General features: G+C 41.9%; 1 protein-coding gene across 1 annotated transcript in view; it reads left to right on the top strand.

The window, feature by feature from the left end:
- The window catches only part of tcerg1l (transcription elongation regulator 1 like), a 602,997-nt gene that overhangs the window by 445,219 nt on the left and 130,715 nt on the right, over positions 1-27,063 (top strand). The window contains exons 9-10 of the mRNA XM_072239775.1: positions 16,488-16,554; positions 19,508-19,643. Coding sequence (XP_072095876.1) covers positions 16,488-16,554; positions 19,508-19,643 — 203 coding nt within the window. The remainder of the gene's footprint in view (positions 1-16,487; positions 16,555-19,507; positions 19,644-27,063) is intronic.

Raw genomic sequence — 27,063 nt, 5'->3', positions numbered from 1 at the left:
AACGCAATTGAATGTATTAGCCACTTATCACCTATATTCCGGTCATGATTAACACCCATCCACCCCACCACCTACCCCCACCCCCCTCCCCACCCCGTCAGCTGGTCCACAAGAATATTGTCAATATTAAACCAGTCCGCGGTGCAAAAACGGTTGGGGACCCCTGGGATCCTGGGATACAGGACCAAGTTGTTCAAGCATCCACAATGGTTGTGCAGCCCTTTCAAGTGACTTTCTATCCAGAGCCTGCAACTCCTGAGATAAGAGCCACCACAATTCTATGAGGGGGAATGATATCACAGTACAGCCCAGTACAGTGGGCTTCTTCACTTGAAGTGTACCCGTAAGGATAGGCATTGAGCAGAGGTAAGCAAAGCAGAACATGAAAAAGAATAATAAAATTTGAATTAGAATAAAAAAGTACTTATTAGTGTTAGGATTTTGTACTCACGAACATTCAAGGTCAGTTAACACCAGGAGGAAGATTTTTTTTCCCATTACCTCCTCAGCAGGATTCTTTTAAGATATCACAAGCTCACATTCTCCCTTTGGGAACTTGTTTTTCATCAGGGATTTTGTTATTCAGGAATTTTATTATTGCTGGAACCTTTAGATATGGTTGTACTGTATACTTTTAATGGAATAAGCCTTTCGTCCAAAATTCATGGTATGCTGATCCTAACAGAAACTTTCTGGTCAGATAATCTAAGCAATGTTGGTCTAAGGGCACTGGGGAGCTCAGAAAGTTGGTCGGTAAGGATGTGCAAGCGTGCAACACCTATGCTAAAAGACCCTGTGCATTTACAGAACTGAGTGGTCTGTTAAAAGGGCACAGAAAAGCTTAAGAAAGGCTGGGGTTTGGCTGACTTATTGTTAGTCATATTGGTGGGGGGGGGGGTTGGTGAGATTGTAAGAAAGACAGCAAGAAGGCCATTAGAGCTGCAAGAGTGATAGAAAGGGAAGTCAGTGTATTTAGGAAAGTACAACCCTGAGGTATTCTTGCCAGCACCAGGGACATTCTAAATAGCATTGCTATTTTCTGGAACTGTGGATAAGCTTTGTTTTTTTAGGGAGGATCTTAATGAAGCTTGGCAGTATCTGAACCCTAGGTACTTTTTCCTTTATACTTATGAAACAGATCTGTTCCATAAAATAAAACATAACATGGTGGGAATACTCGGCTTGTTTGGCAGCATCCTTGGAGTAAGGAACAAAGCTTACACTTCAGTTAATAACATCTTAATTCAGAACTGAAAACTGCTTTAAAGTGGCAGGGATACGGGAGGAGTGGAGAAAACAAAGGGAGTGTTGGCAATAGAATAGAGATAAAACGAAACTCAGTGCTACAGATGCCAACTAAGAGAGGGAAGTGAAGACTTATTAATTGGAGTTGAACTGTCTGGAGAAGGAAGGCAGAGGGACGCAAACTAAAATGCCGTAACATGAGACATAAAACATGGCAGTTGCTGCAAGTCTGAAACAAAAGAGATTACTGGAAGTACACAGTAAGCTACCATACAGTTCTGGAAGGATTTAATGTTACAGTTGATGGTGTTTCATCAGAACTGGCTGGAGGTGATGCAAACTCAGAGAGCTGAACATCTGAAATTGTTGAGTTTATTGTTGAGACCCAAGGGCTTTCACCTGCCTATTTGGAAAATTATACACACATGAATGTCTTAAGATGCTGGAAATCCAGAGCAACACACACAGAGTGCTGGAGGAACTCTGCAGGTCAGGCGGCATCTATGGAAATTAATAAGTAGTCAATGTTTCAGACCGAGACCCTTCTTCGGGAAGGAAGGGGGAAGACACCAGATTTAAAAGAGTGGGGGGAGGGGAAGGAGGCTAGTTGGAAGGTGATAGGTGAATCCAGGTGGGTGAGAACGGTCAAGGGCTGGAGAAGAAGAAATCTGATAGGAGAGGAGCGTGGACCAGAGGAGGGGACCCATGGGAAGTGATAGGCAGGTGAGAAGAGGTAAAAAGTTAGAGTGGGGAATAAAGGAAGGAGGGGTAGTTTTTTTTACCTGAAGGAGAAATCGATTTTCATGCCGTCAGGTTGGAAGCTACTCAGACAGAATATAATGTGTTGCTCTTCCACCCTGAGGAGCACAAGAGGAGGCTATGAACCTACGTATAGGACTGGGAATTAAAATGTTTGGCCAGCGGGAAATTTCGCTTGTGGCAGATGGATCAGAGGTGCTCGACAAAATGTTATTTTCAACCTTATGTGGGCTTTTTTAAAACAATATAAAAGACTAATGGTAGGAAGTTCAAAGAGAGATAGAGAATTAAAATGGCTTTTCTCTATTCAATGAGAAAATAGAGAAAAATTTAAAATTTAAAGCATTAATCAATCCTACAGGAGAAGACATTATACATTCCTAGAGAAAATCTGGTTATGGTAGAGAATATGTTAAGTTGAAACCCCTTGCAAAAGACTCAATGCCATATTTATCCCTGCCTTGTTAATTGGCATCACGATGAAGGTCTGTCTGCGATTCCACTGGATCAGCAGGGAAACCTTCCTTTTTGTTCTAATGATTCTACTCAGTATTGACTCACTTCACCAGTTTCCTCAGAAATAAAATCTATAAGAAGCAGGTTAAAATTAAAGGCTATTCAAGTACTTCAAAAAGAATATGATTTCCTTCCTCTTGCAAGCCAGTGTGCAGCAAAGGAGATTACTAATGAACAAGACCTTGTAGTTCCATCATTCTCTTGTAATGACTAACCCATCCCAGCGTTCACTTTCTTTAAAGTCAGCTGCACAAAGACATTCACTTAAGTGGGTACAAGTGAGTTAACATGAACTGAACATGAAACATAAGGCAACCAAAGGAGACAGATGGGGAAGTAGAGGCATAAGAATTGCTAGTTTCTGGCTGAAGAAAAAATGAATAATGATCACTGAGTTTCTGTTCTGAGATTTTACCACCCCACTCTTAGCCTAGGGATGTGGCATTACTAACTGAATGCCCTGAACTTTGCCTGCAGGGTGGCTTGTCAGTAGAATATAAATGTGGATCTAAACAAAACAGATTGAATCCTATACTCCTTTGGCAGGAAAAAATAGGAAGAATAAGGTTTGTTTGCAGAAAGTATTAGATAATTCAAAATAGCAATGTCTAAAAAATGAGAAGGGACTAGAATCACAATCTGAAGTAGTTGTAAACCTATGAGTTTAATGCCCATAGTTGGAAACAGAGTAAGCCTGAATTCTGAAGAAAATAAATCTTTACTGTTTCTATTTAGTAAAGCTAACATACTTAGTTCTTTTCATTCCATAACCAAATTTGTTAAAAAATAAAGAATTATGTGGTGAATGTTATGAATCCTAACATTTAGAAAACATTTGATAAAGACTCTGTCAAGAGACTTCTGGCTCAAGTAATAGTTTCTCGGATAAAAGACAAAGTGGTAAATTGGGTAGTAAATTAACTAAGTAATAAGATACAAAGTCATTGATCATTGGTCGTCATTTTAATCAGACAGATTTAACAAGAAGGCATCCCTAAGGTATTTTCTCGGGACTTCTGCTATTCAAATTATTTATAAATAATGGAACCATGAAAAATAACTCTGCAGATTGCTACAAGGTATGAGGGAAGGCAAGAAATGCAAGCATAAGTGATAACTTTCTGGGGTATCTAAAGCAACTTAACAAGTTTGCAGAAGGATTCAAAATGACATTTCATATTAAATAAAAATTGTAATAATACAGGATGATGTTGAGGCTGATAAATATTACAAGTGAATAAGAATAATCAGCAATAGTGCCATCTGTACATGATAGTCCATCACTGAACAAATTGTCTCAGTGTAAGAAGTAATGAACAAAAGGAGCATCTATGATAGTCTCATATGTTATCTTGATCATCGATGCAAAGAAACCAAGGAGATTAAATATTTTATCAGCAAAAACAAAAACAAAGAACCATGAATTTAAAGAAATAAATACACTGTGAAACTTACTTACCTACTGCCACTGGCACTTAGGGCAGCAATGAACATAGAACATAGAATAGTACAGCACAGTATAGGCCCTTCGGCCCACAATATTGTGCCGACCCTCAAACCCTGCCTCCCATATAAGCCTCTACCTTAGATTCCTCCATATACCTGTCTAGTAGTCTCTTAAACTTCACTAGTGTATCTGCCTCCACCACTGACTCAGGCAGTGCATTCCACGCACCAACCACTCTCTGAGTAAAAAACCTTCCTCTAATATCCCCCTTGAACTTCCCACCCCTTACCTTAAAGCCATGTCCTCTTGTATTGAGCAGTGGTGCCCTGGGGAAGAACCGCTGGCTATCCACTCTATCTATTCCCCTCATTATCTTGTACACCTCTATCATGTCTCCTCTCATCCTCCTTCTCTCCAAAGAGTAAAGCCCTAGCTCCCTTAATCTCTGATCATAATGCATACTTTCGAAACCAGGCAACATCCTGGTAAATCTCCTCTGTACCCTTTCCAATGCTTCCACATCCTTCCTATAGTGAGGTGACCAGAACTGGACACAGTACTCCAAGTGTGGCCTAACCAGAGTTTTATAGAGCTGCATCATTACATTGCGACTCTTAACCTCTATCCCTCGACTTATGAAAGCTAACACCCCATAAGCTTTCTTAACTACCCTATCTACCTGTGAGGCAACTTTCAGGGATCTGTGGACATGTACCCCCAGATCCCTCTGCTCCTCCACACTACCAAGTATCCTGCCATTTACTTTGTACTCTGCCTTGGAGTTTGTCCTTCCAAAGTGTACCACCTCACACTTCTCTGGGTTGAACTCCATCTGCCACTTCTCAGCCCACTTCTGCATCCCATCAATGTCTCTCTGCAATCTTTGACAATCCTCTACACTATCTACAACACCACCAACCTTTGTGTCGTCTGCAAACTTGCCAACCCACCCTTCTACCCCCACATCCAGGTCGTTAATAAAAATCACGAAAAGTAGAGGTCCCAGAACAGATCCTTGTGGGACACCACTAGTCACAATCCTCCAATCTGAATGTACTCCCTCCACCACCACCCTCTGCCTTCTGCAGGCAAGCCAATTCTGAATCCACCTGGCCAAACTTCCCTGGATCCCATGCCTTCTAACTTTCTGAATAAGCCTACCGTGTGGAACCTTGTCAAATGCCTTACTAAAATCCATATAGATCACATCCAGTGCACTACCCTCATCTATATACCTGGTCACCTCCTCAAAGAACTCTATCAGGCTTGTTAGACACGATCTGCCCTTCACAAAGCCATGCTGACTGTCCCTGATCAGACTATGATTCTCTAAATGCCTATAGATCCTATCTCTAAGAATCTTTTCCAACAGCTTTCCCACCACAGACGTAAGGCTCACTGGTCTATAATTACCGGGACTATCCCTACTACCTTTTTTGAACAAGGGAACAACATTCGCCTCCCTCCAATCCTCCGGTACCATTCCCATGGACAACGAGGACATAAAGGTTCTCCTTCTCTCTCTGTCCATGACCACTCAGCTATAGAATGATTCTTCATTACTATTTCCATAACAATTTTGTTTTACTAATCAGGGTTGGTAGCCCTGACTGCAGGACCACTCTTAGTCTGACCTCTACCTGTTGACCTGTTTAGCATGGGTGACCCTACCAAGAGCTAAAGCAAAAAGCCCTGACTCCAGCCAACGTAGTTCTCCGAGTCATTGCAGCACGCAAGCCTCCAAAGCCAATGACAATGTTGTAGTTCTCTTGGAGGATATTGTGAAAACCTGTGACAAAAAGGCAACAGGACTATAAAATTTAGAAGGGGTAAGATCATTACTATGATAATCATATTTCCTTGGGGATGATTTAACTGTTAGGCCACTAATCTGACAAATCACTCGATTACATCATTGGCACAAAGAATAGTAAGTTTGACATGTTGAGCTGATACGAAGTTTATGTGGCTGCTCAGCTGTGTTTGCATCACTTTTCTCTGCGTGTAGCAGTCTAGAGGCGGGGTACTCAAGGGTAAAAATTACTGCTGACGGATGGTTTGATCTTCTCAAATCCCGTTTGTTTTCACTGTGAATTAGCATTATACTTATGTTTGAAATGCCTAGAAAGACAAGAATATTCCTTGTGCAATTCTTGGATGGAAATTAAAATGGAAATGTAAATATAATTTAAGTACAAAAATTAATATCTATCAGAGTAAGAACCGGAAGCAGTAAGAACATGCATTGGTGTGCCATATTGCACAGTAAATAGTAACCTCATTAAAGTGTTCAGAGATTAATTGATCAATTGTTGATTTAGCAAGAAGTGAAGAGCAGCCCTTTATGAGTCTGAGCTCCAGCTTAGAGTTTCTGAGGTTATTATGAAGGTTCTTCAATAACCTCCCTATCATATTTTGCTGAAAATGTTGACAGCTATCTGATAATAGTTGGAAGAGGAGGTAGGGAAGGGAGTTAATGTTTGTGGGATGTAGGTACTGGGTTGAATCTCCAAAGCAATGTTCACAACTTGTCTTCACCCTTGTTTCCAAACCTGATCCCCACTCTACATCGATGGAGTCATTGTATTCTTCTGATCTGCTGATGTAGTTGAATCCAGTGATAGCTAGAAGATAAACTAATAAACTGGATCATTCTTTCGTATGTAAATAATTCTAAATCAAAGGATTTTGTTACATTTGACTGACCTTCTGCAGTATCTTCCTCAAGGGTCTTGGGTTGGGGCTCAGTTAGAGAGGAGAAGATACAAGTGACATCTAGCTCAACCCCATTTATTTGAAATTGATTGCCAAACTTCACTGAAAATGTAAATGCAAGTAAGTGGTTTGTTCACTGCTTTGCATTTTACTTCATGGTTACGTTTTTAGGTGACACTTTTGTGGATTTATGCTTGTTTTTTGAAAATATTTGAGCTGTTTTAGAAGTCAGTGGTAAGGTCTGTGAGTGGGCAATGTGCCTGGTGCCTGTTGTGGATCACTCCATCATGGGAATACAATAGTAGACAGGTCTCCAGCTTGATCAGATCCACAGGGATAAATAAATGCTGCTGCAGAAATAGTGAAGAAAGGAACACGTGTCTGTATTACACCATAGGGATGTCAGCTGGGCCAAGCATAATCAGTACAGTATATTCTTTTTTTTAAATTCCATTTTAAAAACATCACCAACTTACCTTGAGAAGTCACCAAGAGTGAAAATGATAGACCAGATTCTGAAAGGAAGAATTAATTAGAAGAGGAGCATCCCGCTCCCTCTGGATGAACTGGACCTGGTGGCATCGAGATTCATCGTCACCGAGGAGGACGTCAGAAGGGCCTTCCTGAAGATAAATCCAAGGAAGGCGACGGGCCCAGATGGCATCCTGGCAAGGGTTCTCCGGGCCTGTGCAAGCGAGCTAGCTGGAGTGTTTGCTGACATCTTCAACTGCTCCTTGCTACAGTCTAAGATCCCCTTGTGTTTTAAGAAGGCAACGATAATCCCAGTGCCGAAGAAGAGCAAGGTGGCATGCCTGAATGACTCTCAACCTGTGGCTCTGACATCAATTGCTATGAAGTGCTTCGAGAGATTGGTCATGGCACACATCAACCACAGCCTACTGGTCAACCTCGACGCTTTGCAATTCGCCTACCGGAGCAACAGGTCAACGGCAGATGCCATCTCTCTGGCCCTACATTCCTCCTTAGAACACCTGGAGAATAAAGACACCTACGTAGGGCTCCTTTTCATTGACTACAGCTCTGCCTTTAATACCATCATTCCAAATAAACTGATTCCTAAGCTCCGGAACCTGGGCCTTAGCACTCAGATCTGCAGCTGGATCTTCAACTTCCTCACAGACAGGACCCAGGCTGTAAAAATAGGGGACAAGCTCTCCCCTACAATCACTCTGAGCACCGGAGCCCCACAAGCTGTGTACTCAGCCCCCCGCTGTACCCACTGTACACCCATGATTGTGTAGCCAAGTTTCCATCAAACTCAATATATAAGTTTGTTGATGACACAACAATTGTAGGCCGTATCTCGGGTAATGATGAGTTTGAGTACAGAGAGGAAATTAAGAACCTGGTGGCATGGTGCGAAGACAATAATCTAACCCTCAACGTCAGCAAAACGAAGGAATTGGTTGTTGACTTCAGAAGGACTGGTGGACCGCACAACCCAATTTACATCGGTGGTGCGCAAGTGGAACAGGTCAAAAGCTTTAAGTTCCTTGGGGTCAATATCACAAATGACCTGACTTGGTCCAGCCAAGCAGAGTTCACTGCCAAGAAGGCCCACCAGCACCTTTACTTCCTGAAAAAACTAAAGAAATTTGGCCTGTCCCCTAAAACCCTCACTAATTTTTATAGATGCACAGTAGAAAGCGTTCTTCTAGGGTGCATCACAACCTGGTATGGAAGTTGTCCTGTCCAAGACCGGAAGAAGCTGCAGACGATCATGGACGTGGCACAGCACATCACACAAACCAATCTTCCGTCCTTGGACTCACTTTACACCGCACACTGTCGGAGCAGTGCTGCCAGGATAATCAAGGACACGACCCACCCAGCCAACACACTTTTCGTCCCTCTTCCCTCCGGGAGAAGGCTCAGGAGCTTGAAGACTCGTACGGCCAAATTTGGGAACAGCTTCTTTCCAACTGTGATAAGACTGCTGAACGGATCCTGACCTGGATCTGGTCCATACCCTCCAAATATCCAGACCTGCCTCTCAGTTTTTTTGCACTACTGTACTTTCCATTTTTCTATTTTCTATTCATGATTTATAATTTAAATGTTTAATATTTACTAATTTTTACTATTTTTAATATTTAATATTTGTAATCCAGGGAGTGGGAAGCGCAGAATCAAACATCGCTGTGATGATTGTACATTCTAGTATCAATTGTTTGGTGACAATAAAGTATAAAGTATAATTAATGTAACTGTGAATAATTCGCCACACCCAAAGTTACTATATATGCAATTTTGAGCTTGTGGAATACAGAAGTATCTGAAGGTGGTGTACTGTTGGAATGGCTGGAGGTGGAGGAGGGTAGGGGAAGGTGCAGAGTTGAGTGATCTGTCATGTTAGATCCAGCACTGGGAATTCTTATCTTGATCTTGATGTAGAAGACTATGGAGACTACTGGAGACTATGGCAAATGTTAGTGTTTTCAGTTTTTCTTACAATTGTTTTGAATACAATTTAAATGGTTTTAAGTATTTTACTTATTCCTGGACGTTTTAAACTGATTATATTTTTTAATATTCACAATAAAGTTTATGAATGTTTCTGAATGCCAGGAAAACTTGACAGTTTCTTCACAGCTCTGATAACTAGATAAACCAAGGAGTATGAACGAGAACTGAGCCTGAACCCCTTTGATTCTTACCAACTTTTATTGATGTGCCTTAGAAAGCATCAGATACGTGACGGCTTGGTATAGCAACTGCTCTGCCCACAATGGCAAGTAACCGCAGTGTATATAGGCATCGCTCAGTGCATCACAGAAACCTGCCTTCCTCTGTCTACACTTTGCGTAGTCTTGGTAAAACAGCCAGCATAATTGAAGATCCCACCTACCGTGGACACTCTCTTCTCCACCCACTACCCCCCACATTGTGCAAAGCCTGAAAACAGTTTCAAGGACAGTTTCTATGCTGTTGAAATTAGGCTTTTTGAAGGATTCACTAGTACAATAAGACGAACTCTTGGCCTTACAATCTTCCTCATTATGAACTTGACCATTTTGTCTAATTGCACTGGACTTTCTCTGTAACTGAAACGCTTTGTTCTGCACTCTGTTATTGTTGCTAGGTCTCCTTTAACTTTCTGTTCCTTAGGGTTCTTCCAGGAGTCAGGAATGATGAGCAGTCTTAATTCCAAGATTTCAGTTCATTTTAGAGTACAAACAGCATACAAATGCTAAGCAAACTAAACAAAGAGCTGAGAAACAATGCTAAGAGGGAACAAAGGAATAAAGAAGAAGCCAAGATGAAGCTTCTGAAAAATCCCTCACTTTTATAGGTGTTACGTACCCCGTAACTGGGTTGCCAAACCAGCAGAAATGGATCACTCAGTTGGAGTCTGGATTACTAGAACTAAGAAAGTTTTATTAAAGAAACAAGCAACACAGTACTCTAATTAAAAGGATAATGAATGCAACAGTTCAGCAATGATAAACATACATGTACACAGAATTAAGATAACAGGATCAATCAAGCTCTATCGTTGTCTAGGGGTAAATGACCAGTTTCAAAATGACGCAAAGTTCAGTTCAGTTCGCACTAATCGTTGCCATGGCGATGGACAGTGGGGGGGAGGAGGAGAGCAAAACGAATGAATATTCAAAACAGCTTCCACACGCAGACCTTCGCAGTCAGCTTTCGGGCGAGCCCTTTGTGATGTCATCTGAGGTCACCGACCGTGACCCCTCCGTTTCCAGATACAACCGTTTCTCTGCGCTGAACCTGGCACCCAGGCAAGGGTGGACACACACCAGGTTCCCGCCGATCGTGCCTTTCCACTCTGTGCGTTTATGGCCCGGTACTTCCCACCGACTTGTGAGAGGCGCACCGCTTCCAGGGTCTCGTTACCTCGGGTGTCATGTGTGTCCTGCCTTAGCGAACCTGTCCCTTTTTATCCCCCTGCTGGGGTATCGCCTGTTCATCACTTCAAACAGTTCAGGCTTCAAAGGGGGAGCCGCTCTTGACAGCTCTCCTTCCCCTTCATTACACATCTCCAAATGCTGCTCCATTGTTTTCCTTATCTCTCTCTCTCCTGAAGACAGGTGGCAGACCAACTGCTGATCACACAGGACAGCTAACATCTTATCTATGTGTATTCTTGTCACACTTCCCCCCTTTAAGGATTTTTACTGGGGGGTAAAAATTACAAACATGAATACATTATTTGATACACACACAAATATATATCTTTATCAGCTATTTGGCTAATACAGCGAGTTTGAAGTTGTCAACACCTGACAGACAGTCAGCCATCATATTTTCTGTTCCTTTTATATGTGTTATTAATAATCCCTTAGACCAGGCTCCAACTTAGCAAACTTCATAGTGGCCAAAAACACTGATGAATTGCGATCAATATAACCTCTCATTTGGTTTTATCCCGGACCACAATAACAAGGGTCGTCCCATTCCGACTTAGTTTTCTCTCGCAAGGGCTTAGTAGGAGGGGGCGGGGTAGTGACCGCAGAGTTATTGCAAAACTTCCTACAGTACCCCACCATCTCCAAGAGCCTTCTGAGGGCCCTCTTGTCTGCCAGGGTTGGGATGTCTGCGATAGCCTGCACTGTAGCTTGCATCGCTGCCAGCTGCCCCTGTGTCACCACAATTCCCAGGTAAGTGACCTTCGTGTGGCCAAACTCATTTTTTTCAAGGTTCACCATCAAGCTGGCTTCAGACAGCCGTATTAAATTGCCAGTACACACCTCTGTGTTCGTCAGCCCTTTAGTCACTGAATTATTCATTCTATATGGATGTTGCTCACTAGGCTAACCTATTGTAACAGACACCACCCAGCGTCCCAGTTCTTTGCATCGCCTCGGGACAATCAAACACACGGGTGCGAGTCGTTTAATTACTTCTCCTAAAGAGTCGCTTTGTTCGGGGATTAAGGGAGTGACCTTATCAGCAGACCTGGCCAAAACAATAGCCTTCTCCCATCAGGTCGATACCATACTCATCTTTTCAAAATGGTTTTTTTCTCTTATCAGGGGGACCCTAGCTTCATTGATTTCCGCACTAACATTGACTAGGTTTGTTAGCATATCAAAAGCCTGTGACCGTCTCAGTCCGTGTCGGTCATAATCAATAACATCCTTCCTCCTGGGCAGCCAGTAAACCTCTTTCATGATTCCACCAACTGTTCCCTCCAGTACCGCAAAATGTCCACCGGGGGGTACCTGGTGGGCCAGGTTAAAAACCTCATCCCCATAACTCTTTTGCACCACCCCCGGTTCCTCATCTGCGGGCACGGTACTTGGTCTGCCTTACTTCCTTAGCACTTCCTCCTCCACACAATAGCCTACTAGTTCCCTTGTCAAGTCTGTGTCAGAGAGAGCTGTCTCTGCCACAACCATCAGCCCCTCGTCTCGCTCCTGCGTCTGCACAAATTCTTTCCGGGCTACTGCTAAGTCTGTCTCAGCTCCGTCACTACCTCTTGTCTCACTACAGTCCTTCTTTTCATTTTCTACCCCCTTCTCGTACAAGGTTGGCAGAAACGTCTCAGCTAAATTTACTACCGCAGCCGCAAGATGAACCTGTGAGTCCAGGGGCGGGGCCTCAATGCTGGCAGGCTGACCTGTCAATCTCACGACTGGGAACACGATTCCCCCGGCGACGTCATTACGGAGCAAGACTTCCACGCCTTTCATCGGTAATTCGGACCTCACCCCAATCGTGACTAGTCCAGAGACCAGGTTGCCTTGTAAGTGTATCTGGTGCAAAGGGACTGACTCTGTCCCTTCCCCAACACCTTTGACCTCTACCTCCCCAGTCTGGGTCTCTGAGCTAAACTCTAATACACTCTTCAGTATTAGTGACTGACGCGCTCCCGTGTCTCTGCAGATCCGCACTGGAACTGGTTTTAACCCCTCCTTCACTGACACCAATCCGGCCGAGATAAACTTCTCGCGCCCTTCCTGAACTTTGGCAGACCTGTCCTTCCCTAGCGGTTCATTTACCAGCTCGATACAGCCAGTCAAAATCGCTGTTTTCCCTTTTCCCGTCTCCTTCTTTGGGGCAAAACACCTGGACGCAAAATGTCCGACTTTCCCGCAATTATAACAGACGATCCCAGGAGACTTCCTACCAGACTGCTCCCGGTCTACCTTATCCTTCTCACTAGTCCCCAGCTTACTTTCTGACTTTTCCGGTGGACTCTCCCCGCCATCCTGACTACCCTTCTGGTAGCCTTTACTCGGGGAAAACTTCATTTTATGCGTCAACGCATACTCATCCACTAACTTAGCAGTTGCGGCTAACATGGCTGCCTCCTTCTCATCTAGGTAGGGTCTCATACCCTCAGGGACACAACCTTTAAACTGCTCAATCAGGATCAGCTGCAGCAGTCTGTCATAATCCCCCTCTACCCCCTTTGAGGCGCACCAACGCTCACAATATGTCTGCATCTCACGGGCAAACTCTAAATACGTGCGGTCCCACTGCTTCCTCGCATTCCGGAACCTCTGCCGGTATGCCTCCGGGACCAACTCATAAATCCTGAGGATGGCCTCTTTCACCACCTCATACCTCTGGGCATCTTCCACGGACAAAGCTGAGTAAGCTTCTTGGGCTTTCCCTTTCAGTACACTCTGAAGCAAAACAACCCACTTATCCCTCGGCCAGTCCTGACTTATAGCCACCTTTTCGAAATGGAGAAAGTACCGATCCACGTCGGTATCGTCAAATGGGGGAACCAGCCTAACCTCCTGGGTCGCCCGGAACCCTCCACCTTGGTTCGGCATGAGCCTCTGCTCTGCCTTTATCTTTAACTTCTCCAGCTCGAATTCCCTTTCCCTCTGTTTCTCCTCTCGCTCCCACTGTCTCTCTCTCTCCCTCTCTCTCTCCTGCCTTTCTAACTCTTTCTCTTTCTCTTGCCTTTCTAACTCTCTCTCCTTCTCTTCTCGCTCCAACTGCCGTACCTGGAACTCGTGCTCGAGTCTCAGTTTTTCAAGCTGCACCTGTACCACGTCTCCGGCAGGTTTTTCAATAGGCACCACCTCCAGCTCGCCTTGGGGAAACACACCTTTAGGTACATAGTGCTCTACAATAGCTCTGTGTATCTCCTCCCTCCTCATTGTCGACTTCCCCTTAGCAAGATTCAACCGTTTGGCCACAGCTACCAATTCCTATTTCCTGGCATCGTCTAATGCCTCCAAGGTCGGCGCCTTTATAAATTCCTCAGCCTCCATTTCTGCTGTTTGTCTTTTCTTTCTTTCGGGAATTTTGACCCAATCAATTTACTTCGTCCCAAATTTAGCATTCAAAATCGCAGACGAGAACCCCACTTATGTTACGTACCCCGTAACTGGGTTGCCAAACCAGCAGAAATGGATCACTCAGTTGGGGTCTGGATTACTAGAACTAAGAAAGTTTTATTAAAGAAACAAGCAACACAGTACTCTAATTAAAAGGATAATGAATGCAACAGTTCAGCAATGATAAACATACATGTACACAGAATTAAGATAACAGGATCAATCAAGCTCTATCGTTGTCTAGGGGTAAATGACCAGTTTCAAAATGACGCAAAGTTCAGTTCAGTTCGCAGTAATCGTTGCCATGACGATGGACAGTGGGGGGGGGAAGGAGAGAGAGCAAAACGAATGAATATTCAAAACAGCTTCCACACACAGACCTTTGCAGTCAGCTTTCGGGCGAGCCCTTTGTGATGTCATCTGAGGTCACCGACCATGACCCCTCCATTTCTAGATACGACCATTTCTCTGCGCTGAACCTGGCATCCAGGCAAGGGTGGACACACACCAGGTTCCCGCCGATCGTGCCTTTCCACCCTGTGCGTTTATGGCCTGGTATTTCCCACCGACTTGTGAGAGGTGCACCGCTTCCAGGGTCTCGTTACCTCAGGTGTCGTGTGTGTCGCCTTAGCGAACCTGTCCCTTTTTATCCCCCTGCTGGGGTATCGCCTGTTCATCACTTCAAACAGTTCAGGCTTCAAAGGGGGAGCCGCTCTTGACAGCTCTCCTTCCCCTTCATTACACATCTCCAAATGCTGCTCCATTGTTTTCCTTATCTCTCTCTCTCCCCTGAAGACAGGTGGCAGACCAACTGCTGATCACACAGGACAGCTAACATCTTATCTATGTGTATTCTTGTCACATAGGTCAGTTAAAGAAAATTCCTTAGATAGGAATGAATTAGTTAATTCCAACATTGTTTTTCTTTTGTACTATGTCAGTGCGCTGTTGGAGTGAATTGATCTGCAAGAATAGCATGCAAGACAAATTTTTGCTTTATTTTGATACATGTGAAATAATAAATTAATTTGCCATTTTACTGTAGTGTATAGAACATAAATTAGTACAGCACAGGAACACTCCCTTTGGCCCATTGCGACTGAGCCGACCATGTTGCCAATCTTTTCTAATCCCACCCGGCTGCACATAGTCCATATCCCTCCATTCCCCACCTGTTCATGAGTCCAAGACCATAAGACATCGAAGCAGGATTAGCCCATTCAGTCCATCGAGCCTGCTCCACCATTTCACCATGGCCGATCCCAGATCCCACTCAATTCCATACACCTGCCTTCTTGCCATATCCTTTGATGCTCCGATTGATCAGGAAACTATCAACTTCCGCTTTAAATATACCCACATATTTGGCCTCCACCACAGTCTGTGGCAGAGCATTCCACAGATTCACTACTATCTGGCTAAAAAAATTCCTCCTTTTCTCTGTTCTAAGAGGTTGTCCCTCAATTTTGAGGCTGTGCCCTCTAGTTCTGGATACCCACATCATAAGAAACATCCTCTCCATGTCCACCATTTCTAGTCCTTTCAACAGTCAGTAGGTTTCAATGAGATCCCCTCACATTCTTCTAAATTCCAGTGAGTAAGATACCTTTAAACATTACTATAGTAGCTGCTTCCACTACATTCCCGTGAAACACATCCCAGGCACCTGTCACACTCCCTAGAAAAAAACTTGCCTTACACATTTGCTTTAAAATTTCCCTCCTCCCCTTAAACATATGCTATATAGTATTTGACATTTCCACCCTGGAAAATGGTAAAAGACTCTGATCATTTAACCTACCTCTGCCTTTCGTAACTTTAAATACTTCTATCCAGCCACCCCCTCAATATATGACACTCCAGAGAAAACAATGCAAATTTGTCTAACCTCTCCTTATAGCAAACACTCTCAATCCATACAACATCCTAGTGAAACTTTTCTCAAAGCCTACACATCCTCATTGCAGTGTAACTTCCAAAAATGCATGCCAAGCTTCAAATGTGGTCTCACCGAAGTTTTGCACAGTTGCAACATGACTTACCAACTTTTATACTCAATACGTCATTGGTGTATGTCTTCATTATCACCCTATCCACTTGTATGAGTATTGACTTAGTAAGTATTCAGCTAAATTGGTGAGTTCAGGGAAAGGGAGAAGGGAGCTTTCGTTCAGGAAGATATCTTGGTTGGCTATAACGAATTTAGCCATAGGGCCTGTTTTCATGCTGTGTAACTTTGTACTTATTTCCTCTTCTCAAAGTTAGGCCTTACCAACACAGGGAAACTAAGCCAGTTTCTTTTTCATGAAGTTCCCCCCAGGGAAATGATAGAAGTAAAATACCAAGTCTTTCGTAGGGAATTAGCTGATGCAGGCATCTCAGTTTTGACTGCAAATTCTGGGTCAAAAGTTCTCAATCTTTAAATCATTATGTATTCTACAAATGTGTATTTATTGCATTTATCCATCAAAAATAAGTAATAGGCATTGTCGTAATCAAAACTTGTCTTACGTTATTAGCAAAAGATGGCACTTCTAATCAAGAAGAGGCAAATGAAGAACACCTGATGAAAACAAAGAGAAACAAGTATGAAAGTTATTTTTTTGACTTTGATAAATATTTTTGTCTCTTAAATTTCATAAATCAATGTATCCACTATTGCTAATTTTGTAAAATTTAACTGTATTCTAAAACATTTTAATCATTAATTGTTTCAAAAGATTTAAATTAACTTTTATGAAATTTTTTTCCAGATTAAAATATTTATTTCTTGAGCCATTATCATTTAACAATTATAAATTCAGTAGTATATTCATTTATTCCTTAATCTGGCTGCGTTTTGCAGTTCTAATGGGGCTATTGTGAAATAAGGAGACTGAATACAGTTCAAGGTATATAAAGCAATCTTCTTTCCCAAGATGCAAACAATAAAATTAAACACTTTGCATTGCCTTTTGATTCTATTCAATCTGGACTTTGGGTTTCATTAAATATGGCTTATTCAAGCGATGGTGCATACATGCACTGATGTCTTTTCTGCTGATGCCAGGACAACACAGTGACATGTGTATGGGTCAGTTAAGATACATAGCAGCTTTCAAATTTATAAAATGTATTGAACATCATTAATAAACAAGATGACCATTTCCTTTAACTGTTTGTCCAGAATTTTTACATTTATGTTTCAATTAGACACAAGTGGGGTGAAATTTGTTTGTATGAACAACAGAACATCACAACTGTCCATCATCCTGTGAATATTGTACGTGGTTTTTGAAAAAATAACACCAACCTGCAAAAATATCTAAAATTAATAAATATCTTTTGACAAGCAGATGTAATGGTACATTGTGAGCTTTTTGCTGATCAGGATATATGAAAATAAGTTAATCATTACCTTTACAACAGGAATTCTGCAGATGCTGGAAATTCAAGCAACACACATCAAAGTTGCTGGTGAACGCAGCAGGCCAGGCAGCATCTCTAGGAAGAGGTGCAGTCGACGTTTCAGGCTGCCTGGCCTGCTGCGTTCACCAGCAACTTTGATGTGTGTTGCTAATCATTACCTTTGTACTATTAGGTGAAACACTTATCGTCATAAGTGTCATAACATTACCCTTAACCAAAATTTTATTTTAATTGGGCAGAGCGTTTGCTGACTTAGATTCCCATTGAGTGCAATAGTCATTACGTCTTTTACAGAATATTACAACAGATGATTGAGCAGTTAATTAGCAAACTTGAACATTTGCCTAATATAAACTCAAGCGTTAAGAAGGTCAGGGAACTGCAAATATGTTAAATATTAACAACACTTAAATTTGTAGTCATTGCTATGACTGCAGCTTAGTATGATACACTGATGGATGCAGTAGCTCTCCATACAATAATGTTGCTCCCTCATAACTGTATCTTTCAGAAATGTCCACAGACTAATTACATTTATCCAAAAATATCCTCTTGTCGGATTTTGAATTAGATGAAGTTACTTCTATCAAATAATTTAATGTTCAAACATAAAAATATAGGAATTCTTCACTAAAAGTTAATTGCAGTCCTGTTGCCGATGTGGTGATTTTTTTTATCTAAACCTGAAAATCAAACAAGGCACATTGATGTTCTGGTTAACCTTGGTGGAATAGAATACAATAACAAACACTATATAATTAAAAGACTAAGTTTTGCGGGAATATAATGAAGTTTAACAATGTTAATTTAAACCATTGCTGATATAAATAATGCATAAAAATGCTGATGACTATAAAAAGCTCTGCTGTCTTGATGTTCATATTATAATTGTACTAATGCATAATATATAGGTAACTGAAGAACTGTAAATATGCAAATTAATGTATGTCAACAATGGTTTGATATAGATTTATATACATATTTACACTTCAGTTACTTATACTGCTTTGGTGAACACAATTCTGGAAATTCACTTTTAGTGCTAAACTTATTTTAATTTTGTGCGATTTATATTGTAATGAAATGGCTATATTTTCTAAAACAAATCTTTGAAAAGACTCCAATATAAATAACTCTGCTAAAGTAAAAGGAAATCAAATAGCAGAGGATATTGTCAGTTTGCCCCCTCAGTTTCAAATTTCATTTTTATTCTTAAGAGTGTGCTAGGTTGACAATGTTTCAATGTGTCCAGTCTATCTACTTTCATGGGAAAAGGTACTACCCATTATGGGGATATAGATGGAGAATTGTTTTTACTCACAAGCCTGTTGAGTTTTGCACCTACTCAGGTAGGTGCTGAAATAGCATTGGAGCAGTGGGAGTGATTGATTGTGTCTGACAAGCTGCAGGAACTTCCATCCTGATCTCCTGCAACTGCTGAGAGCTCTTGGAATTATCCTTCAAAGTTTTATAATTAGTAGCCACAATATGTATTCCTTTCCAAATTCTTATAGTTAAACGGCTGATGCAGCCACATGTCCATGGTACCCCTGTCTCATGCCAATTAGCATTATGTTACTTTGGATTGGAAAGTAATCTTTTTGAATGTTATTTTGTAGCAAATGTAAAGGCTATGAGAACATTAGGGGCGACATTTTTTATGCTTCAATTTTAAGCAACTTATTTGATATTGCCCTAGTGGGTTACCTGCTTTTGTTGGAAATTAGCTTTTAATTCTTGTAGGCTCCAGGGCAATCCTGAATGTAGATAAAACAGCACAAGCAAAATGGGAAATAAGAGCATCTTGTTTTTTTTTGCTTTTGTGGATCATGTTCTTTTTTTATAATTCAGAAATTTATTTTACTGTTAAAAAAGATTATGGCAGTGTTGGCTCATACTCTTGGTTTGAGAGTGTACCTTAAATGTGGACATTTTCTGGATATCCTATGTCAGTGAATTAATATAACATGAAAAAACCTAGTTGTGATTAAGACTAAGACTTGTGAAATGCTGCTAAATAAGCACATCCTCTTGAAAACATAGAATGGTTTCAATAAGATACTGTTTCTAAAAATAAAATTATATAGCCATTTGTGACTTTTAATCAATATTATGAAAATATTTTTTAAAGAACTGAAGAGCCAGATATCACTAATCCAGCAAAAGAAGAAATGGATGGGAAAAACCTGGGAAATACCCCGCACAGAACTGTTGTCCCCTTGGAAGAACGTATTAATCACTTCCGGGATATGCTTCTGGAGAGAGGGGTAAGAAATCTTCCAGCATACACAAAATTAATGTGTATAATTTGTTTTAATTACTTGTTCATTTACAAATAATCATTCAGGTTTCAAGATGATACATGATGGCTTCAATATAAATGAGCAATTTCTGTCCAACTGAAATGCTGTAAGTGATGCATTTATTTCAAGATTCAACTTTCAAGGTTGTTTGATGTCATTTTCTGTACACAAGTATGAGGGAAGTGAAATTACTCCGGATCCAATGTAGCACAAAAAACACAGTAAATATAACTACATAAGATAGATTTTATATATAAATTGTATGTCTATAAAGTGACACCAGGCTGTACATAAGGTGACTAATAGGAAATAATAAAGTAGTGCTGGAGGTGTTGATCAGCCTTCCTGCTTGGGGAAAGTAACTATTTTTGATTCTGGTGATCCTGGTGTGGATAGTACTAAAGCCTGGTTTATACTTCTGCGTTAACTGGATGCAGTAACCTACGCAAGTGGCCTACGCGCGTTGTGAGCATTTATACTTGTGCATTGGTGTGTCTGCGTAGCTTGACAATTCGCGCACATCACGCATTCGCACTCACCTGCCCGCGCAAGGCTTCATGGTCATGGTAGTCTCGGGGTAAATAAGATGTGAGCGTCTTTTCTCGTGCGAAATGTGTCCTTCATAATTTTGGAGGTCAGTAAAGCTTTATGGAAAGCATTGCAGCCAGAGTTCCTTCCCTGATCTTCAGTCACCCAATGGGAAGCTATTGCAGTGTAGGATGACATGCGATGCTACCAAGCGGACCAATCACAGTTGTTGCGTTCTGCGTTGCCGTGACGTGCAGTTACATTTTGGGAGAGGTGCGCGTCGCAGCAACACAAGCTCTCGCATAGGGTTCTGCGTCGGCTTTGCATATGTTTTGCGGCGACGCAGACCTTACAGTGACGCGTTGACGCAGAAGTATAAACCAAGCTTGAGTCTCCTCCCTGATAAACCATCCATGAGCAGAATGAGTGGGATCTTTTATGACATGTCTGGCCCTTTTCTGGCACCTTTCTCAATGCGCGTCCTTAATGGTGGGTTGGTTGGTGCCACTGCTACGCCGGGGAGATTTGACTACTTGTTGTCGAGCCTTCCTGCCCACACACTGCAGTTTCCATACCAATCAGTGATGCAGCCTGTTAGGATGTTCTCTACCATGCATCTGTTGAATGACATTGAGTATGGATGTGAAAAGTCCAGATCTCTTCAGCCCCCTCAGAAAGTAGATGTGTTGTTGAGCTTTCGTGACTGTGTAGGATATGTTCTGGGACCATGAGATGTTGTGTGTGATGTGCACTCAGGTATTTATAACTGCTCATAGTTTGCACTGCTGTGCTGCTGATGTAAAGAGGGGTGTGAGTGTGCAAGTTCTCCTGAAGTCCATAACCATCTCCTTTGTCTTGTTGACATTGAGGAAGAGGTTATTTGCCTGGCACCAGGCCTCGGGCTGTTCCACCTCCTCTCTATAGGCCAGGGGTCCCCAACCTTCCTCGCACTGCGGACCGATTTCATATTGACAATATTCTTGCAGACCGGCTGACCGGGGTTTGAGGGGGTGGTGGTGATAGGGTTGCCAACGGACAAGAGTAGCAGTCAAATACGCTGGGTTTACCCCGAGAAAGACTATGAAGCCTTGCGCGGGCACCAGCACGCATGCATAACTTGCGCATGCGTGTACGTTTTTTTCTACAAATCGTTTTTGGCAATTCTGTTCGGGGGTGGGAGGTGTTAATCATGACTGGAATATAGGTGATAATTAGCTAACACACTCAATTTCGTTTCTAAAAGGGTTTATCTAACGAATTTAATATTAAACACACAGCGCATATTTTCCATGCATGAATATAGTGATAAGTCAATTATCAGGGGAGGACAGGGGAGCTTGAAGTAAGTGTTGAACAAACTTCCAGTAGAAGTGGTAGAGGCAGGTTCGATATTATCATTTAAAGAAAAATTGGATAGGTATATGGACAGGAAAGGAATGGAGGGTTATGGGCTGAGTGCAGGTCGGTGGGACTAGGTGAGAGTAGCGTTCGGCACGGACTAGAAGGGCCAAGATGGCCTGTTTCTGTGCTGTAATTGTTATATGGTTATATAAGTAAGTCAATAGCATCATAACATTTTAAGTAACATTTGGATATTAAACACGCAGCGCATATTTTCCCCGTATGAACATATAAAATCATTGCAACACACCAATATCACTGAATCAGTGGGACCCCTGGGCTTGTTTCCCTGCAACAAGACGGTCCCATCGAGGGGTGATGGGAGACAGCGATACTCGAAGGGGGTTCCTTATGTCCAGTCTATTCTGCAATTTAGTTTTCGTTGCATTCATTGCAGAGATATATTGGAAATGGAAGCAACGTTTTCAGTGCTTTCGTGGCTATCTCAGGATTTTTAGCCTTGACTTTGATCCAGAATGCCGGCAGAGATGTTATGTCAAACATACTTTTCAGCCCACCATCATTTGCAAGCTCGAGGAGTTGATCTCCCTCCCGTGCTGAAGAGCATGACGAGTGCATAATGACCTCACATGCGTAATGGCTTAACAGTGGGCATGACAGGGAATGAGGAAAGGTGCAGCTGACTCCTATCGCCAATTCATATCGTTTCCTCGCAGCCCGGTAGCGCATGCTTTGCGGCCCGGTGGTTGGGGACCGCTGCTAGGCCGTCTCATCGTTGTTGGTCATGAGCCCCACCACCGTCGTGTCATCAGCAGACATGATGATATGATTACATAGGTGATTGGCCATGCAGTAATGTATGAGCAGAGTGTACAGCAATGGGCTCGGCACACACCCTGGGGGACACCGGTGTTATGGATGATGGAGAGGGAGGAACGGTTGTGCAAGCGAGTCTCTGAGATCTATTTGCTAGCCCAGTGGTGAATTTAAACCAAGGAGTAGAAGTTTGTTCTTTAAAGTTCTGACATAAGTGTCCATGTTTTTCAGGTGTGTCTGGGCTAGGTGAATGACAGATGTAGTGGCAATTGTCGTAGAGCGACAGATTAATCTTTTTCAAGAACTGATTAAGTCATTTAACAGGGAATATGTCATTCATAAATTATTTCCAGCTAGCCCTATATAATTCCAATAATTTAGTGACTGAATAATGATGAAGGAAGCTTTTTACTGCAGTGATTGTGGATCTTGCATATGATTGAAGAATGTGAGTATTGTAGACATCTGCACGACTGTGCATTTTGTTTGTAATATGCTAATGATTCAGTTGTCATTTACAATGCCACCTTGATAATAGCCTAAAAATTGTTCTTCATGATCCTAACTCAGAAATATAACTCTGTTGGAGATAATGAGCCCTTTGCGGGGGATACCTCATCTTCATGGACCAGTTAGTCAGCAAAATGACTTGCCTGCACAGGATTCAGAATCTCCAATACCCATCTATTAGAGATGAGGTGGGACATGTCTCAAGATCACCTTGCTGATGAACTTGATGTCTTACTTCTATCCTGAAATATCACATTTCACAGGCCATATAAAATAGCCTGAGAAACTTGCCTCACAGTTGGCACATTTGTTTAGTAAATCGCTGCGTCTACATCTTAGAACAGAATTAATCTTTTCTGATCATTTGAAATCACAGTAAAACAATTGTCACTTCACTCTTTGATGTCTCCAGCAGATTCATAAACTGGAACTTTTTTGTTATTGGCTAGTATCCACTCTAATATTCAAACCTTCATGTAGGAAGATCAAAAATGCACTGCTCTGAGAAATATGACTCTCACCTATTACTAAGTAATGATATAAAATACTTTAATTAAACTGAGTTTGTGAAGAAGGGTTGTCAGGCTAAGATTGGTAATAATTTCCAATCTGGCTATTCTCCATCTGCTTCTTCAATTCCCCTGTGTATCTTTCAGTGACTTAAAAAATCGCCTTCCTTTTGCTTAGAGAACTAATTGTCACCATTCCTTTCCACCAAGTAACAAATGAGCCATAATCTCATCCACTTGAGCCTGTGCCTTCAATTGGTAGACTGTTTAAGAGTCCTATGACAATTAGCACCAATGAGATCGAATAAGCATTCAAGATTTGGGATGGCAGAGTAAAGCCACTGCCTGATAGCTCCAATAACTTGGGTTCAATCCTGACCTGGGGTGCTGCTTGTGTGGATTTCGCACGTTCTTGCTGTGGCTTTCTTTTAAATGCTCCATATTTTTTCTGCATCCCAGAGCCACTGTTAATTGCCCCTACTGAGCAGGTGAGTGGTAGAAGTAGGTGAGAATATTGGAAAGAATATGGAAGAATAAAATGCAATAGATGTAAGTGGTTGCTTGGTGGTCAAATACAGACTCAGTGAACTGAGGGAACTGTGACTCTTTGGCTGTATGAGATGGTCTTAGTATTGAGTGTCACTTTCAGCAGTAATGGTTTACAGCATGTTTAAGTTCCACGTGTGAGAAGTTATGTGCCCGTACAGCAAAGGTTAGACACTGGATTTGACAAGTATTCAAGAATTGGTGGCTGGCAACTCATCATTGTACAGGTTAAGAAAGAGGCATACCACAGCCAGACATGGATGCATACATTGGACATTAAACTACATCCATCAAATAGTAACACTTTGATTAAACAAGCAACTCAATGTGTCAGATTTTGGAACATTTTTGCCAGAAGAGCAGATTGCTGGACCATCACCTGTGCTGCTGTCAAATCAAGAAAGACAACACCAGTCACCGGGAGTAAATGATGGACTGTAATGAGGTGGGAGAAGATGGATACACTATCAGATCTGATGAGTCAGTTGTCACAGCAACAGAATTTCGGAGAAGCAGTTCAAAGTTCTCCCTGCTGTCAGCTGGCCTCAGTCAAGCATTTAATTCGTCTTACTGTAATTTGTTTAATATTGTGAACAGCCTTTTTATAGTGGGCTGTTTCTATTTCATTAATCCTCTTGGTGACGAGGGCAGTGTTTCCACAGCCAGGTGCTGAATTTCATTCTACCTCCTTTATCATGTAATGTCACCACTGTCAATCTTTTTCATGGAGAAACACATTAGAAGTTGATACCATATGCAGCTGCCAGGATGATTTTGTATTCTGGGTTTATTTCTCTAATATACTTGTCAATGGAATCTCAATATTGTTCATATCTAAGACAAGCAAGGACAGGTGACCCACACCACACTCAAGCTAGGTGCTCCCGGGCTATGCATTCAGAAAGGACCCCTCCTCATTACATTCTCTGACTGTTCCTTCTACTCCTTCCCGTCATCCTCCTTAATTTGATGCAGTAACATTTCAAGTTAGTGCTGAGTCCTCATGTTGCCAAGATTCTGAAACGTATTTATTGAAATACAACACGGAATAGACCCTTCCAGCCTTTGAGCCACACCACCCAGCAACTCCTGATATAACCCTAGCCTAATCACGAGACAGTTTACGAAGATCAATGAACCTACTAACCCGTACGCCTTTGGACTGTGAGAGGAAACAGAAATGTCCAGAGAAAACTAATGATTCCGTGGGGAGAATATACAGACTCCTTACAGATGATGTCAGATCTGACCTCCGAAACCTGACGCCCTAAGCTGTAAAATCGTCACGCTAACCACGGCACCCGGCAGCAAGCTGTGATGCACAGTGTCACAGTTCAGGGTGCCCCCAGTCAGTCCATGCACCAGAGTCACACTTTGAGGACCATACTAGCACTCACTACCACTTCAGATGGTCCCTGCACTCTCCTACCGAGGAATGAGCAAGAGGAGGAAGAGACAGGGAAGGTGGAGATGTTCTTGTCCTCTGAAAGCACGGCAGCAGCTGAAATATGGCGGGCATCATGGGCAGCCTAATATTAAAATGAACTCCCCAGAATTTTTATCTCAATGTCACCCCAGACATTGGACATTTAGGCTGTGAAACTACTTGCAATTCAAATAGATATGGGGTTTGAAAAGAGAGACCAATGTGTCACGAGAGTGCCGTCTATCATTACTTAAACCTTTGGGAGACTGAAATCCTCACAGATCAACATGCCCGTGGTGTTTGTTGATCCCTACTCCAGGTGAAGAAGTTGAATTTCCCTTCCCTTCAGTAGAACATTAGTGAAATCCCTAATGCCGTGGTGAGCTGTGAATCTCAATGCATAGCGTAGATTCACTGCTGCCATTTGAAAGGGTTCAGGGAAGTGCCGATCTTTACCAGTTGGATGAAGTCGTCCAGATACACAGGTGTATTGGAGGTGATTTGCAGCTACTCACCGGCTTTTGACGTCGGTGACCTTCAAAAGCTTTGCCTTTGAACACAGTTTTTCAGAGAGCTTGTGTGACTTCATGTGGGCTCTTACACAATAGAGTGTGTGGGCAGTAATCTTTTTCCCCAACCCCACCTTTTCTGCTGCACCTTGGCAGAGAGAAGTGGAAAAGTGAAATTCGTGCTGAGGATGTGGCTAATTCACAGTATCAGACACAACTATTGTAGCCACTGGAAGCATCCAGTGTCATATAAAAGTGATTGATAACCATTTTAAATGGTGTAGGTGCTTTGCATTGAGTGCAGTTAAAAGTTGGCTACTGGTAAATGACCCCACAAACAAACATATAACTATTGTACCTAACGGTTTCAACAAGAGCATTACACAAGGACTGGCATCCACTTCTAACTGATTGGAAAAATGCTGAGAGAAGCAATGTATTTGAAATTTAATTGATCTGTTTGCATATCCAAATTATCCAACAGCTGGAGAAAGTAAAATTAGTCTGCATTGGAACTTCATGTCAACCAAAGAGCTCCACATGGATACCCTGAAAATTTCTATCCAATTTTGGTATAATTACTACTGAAAGAAGTTACAGAAGAGAAACATCCACCAGCACAATGGGTGGTGACTGAAGTATGGTCCAGGAAGCTTTTTATTATAATACTAATGGGTCTCACTTGCTATTGCTCAAGCTTGTTGGAGATTTGTTAATACTACACTTACTCTAGACACCAACACAATAATGCATTTATTTGAAATAGGCTGATGAAAATACAGTCATCATTTACAAAATATTTTGATTTAAAATGTCTCATCTCAGATGTTTAATATTTTGTCATTTGTCGTCAATTTGACTTTACTATTTATTTTTAAGTTGATGCCATGAAAACTGATTATTTAAATTACTTTCCTTCAGAATGGCCAAATATAGATATTTTGAGCTGCTACTGAGCGATAGCCTGTGATGTTATTGAAAAAGAAAACCCCTGGGCAATGAAGGGACTGGATACATTACAGTTGTAAAATTGAACAATAAAGAGAGAATCTAATTTCCAAATTAATGCTATGTAAATGTGATATTAAAGAAGAACGAGAAGAATTCATATGTGTGTATCCAATGTTGAATGAGACATTTGTCCTTCTCCTGGATATTATACTGAAAAATAGACACAT

This window comes from Mobula birostris, chromosome 21 (genome assembly GCF_030028105.1).
Source record: "Mobula birostris isolate sMobBir1 chromosome 21, sMobBir1.hap1, whole genome shotgun sequence".
Taxonomy (NCBI): domain Eukaryota; kingdom Metazoa; phylum Chordata; class Chondrichthyes; order Myliobatiformes; family Myliobatidae; genus Mobula; species Mobula birostris.
The sequence above is the reverse complement of the archived record's forward strand: the minus strand, read 5'-3'. Positions and strand labels throughout refer to the sequence as shown.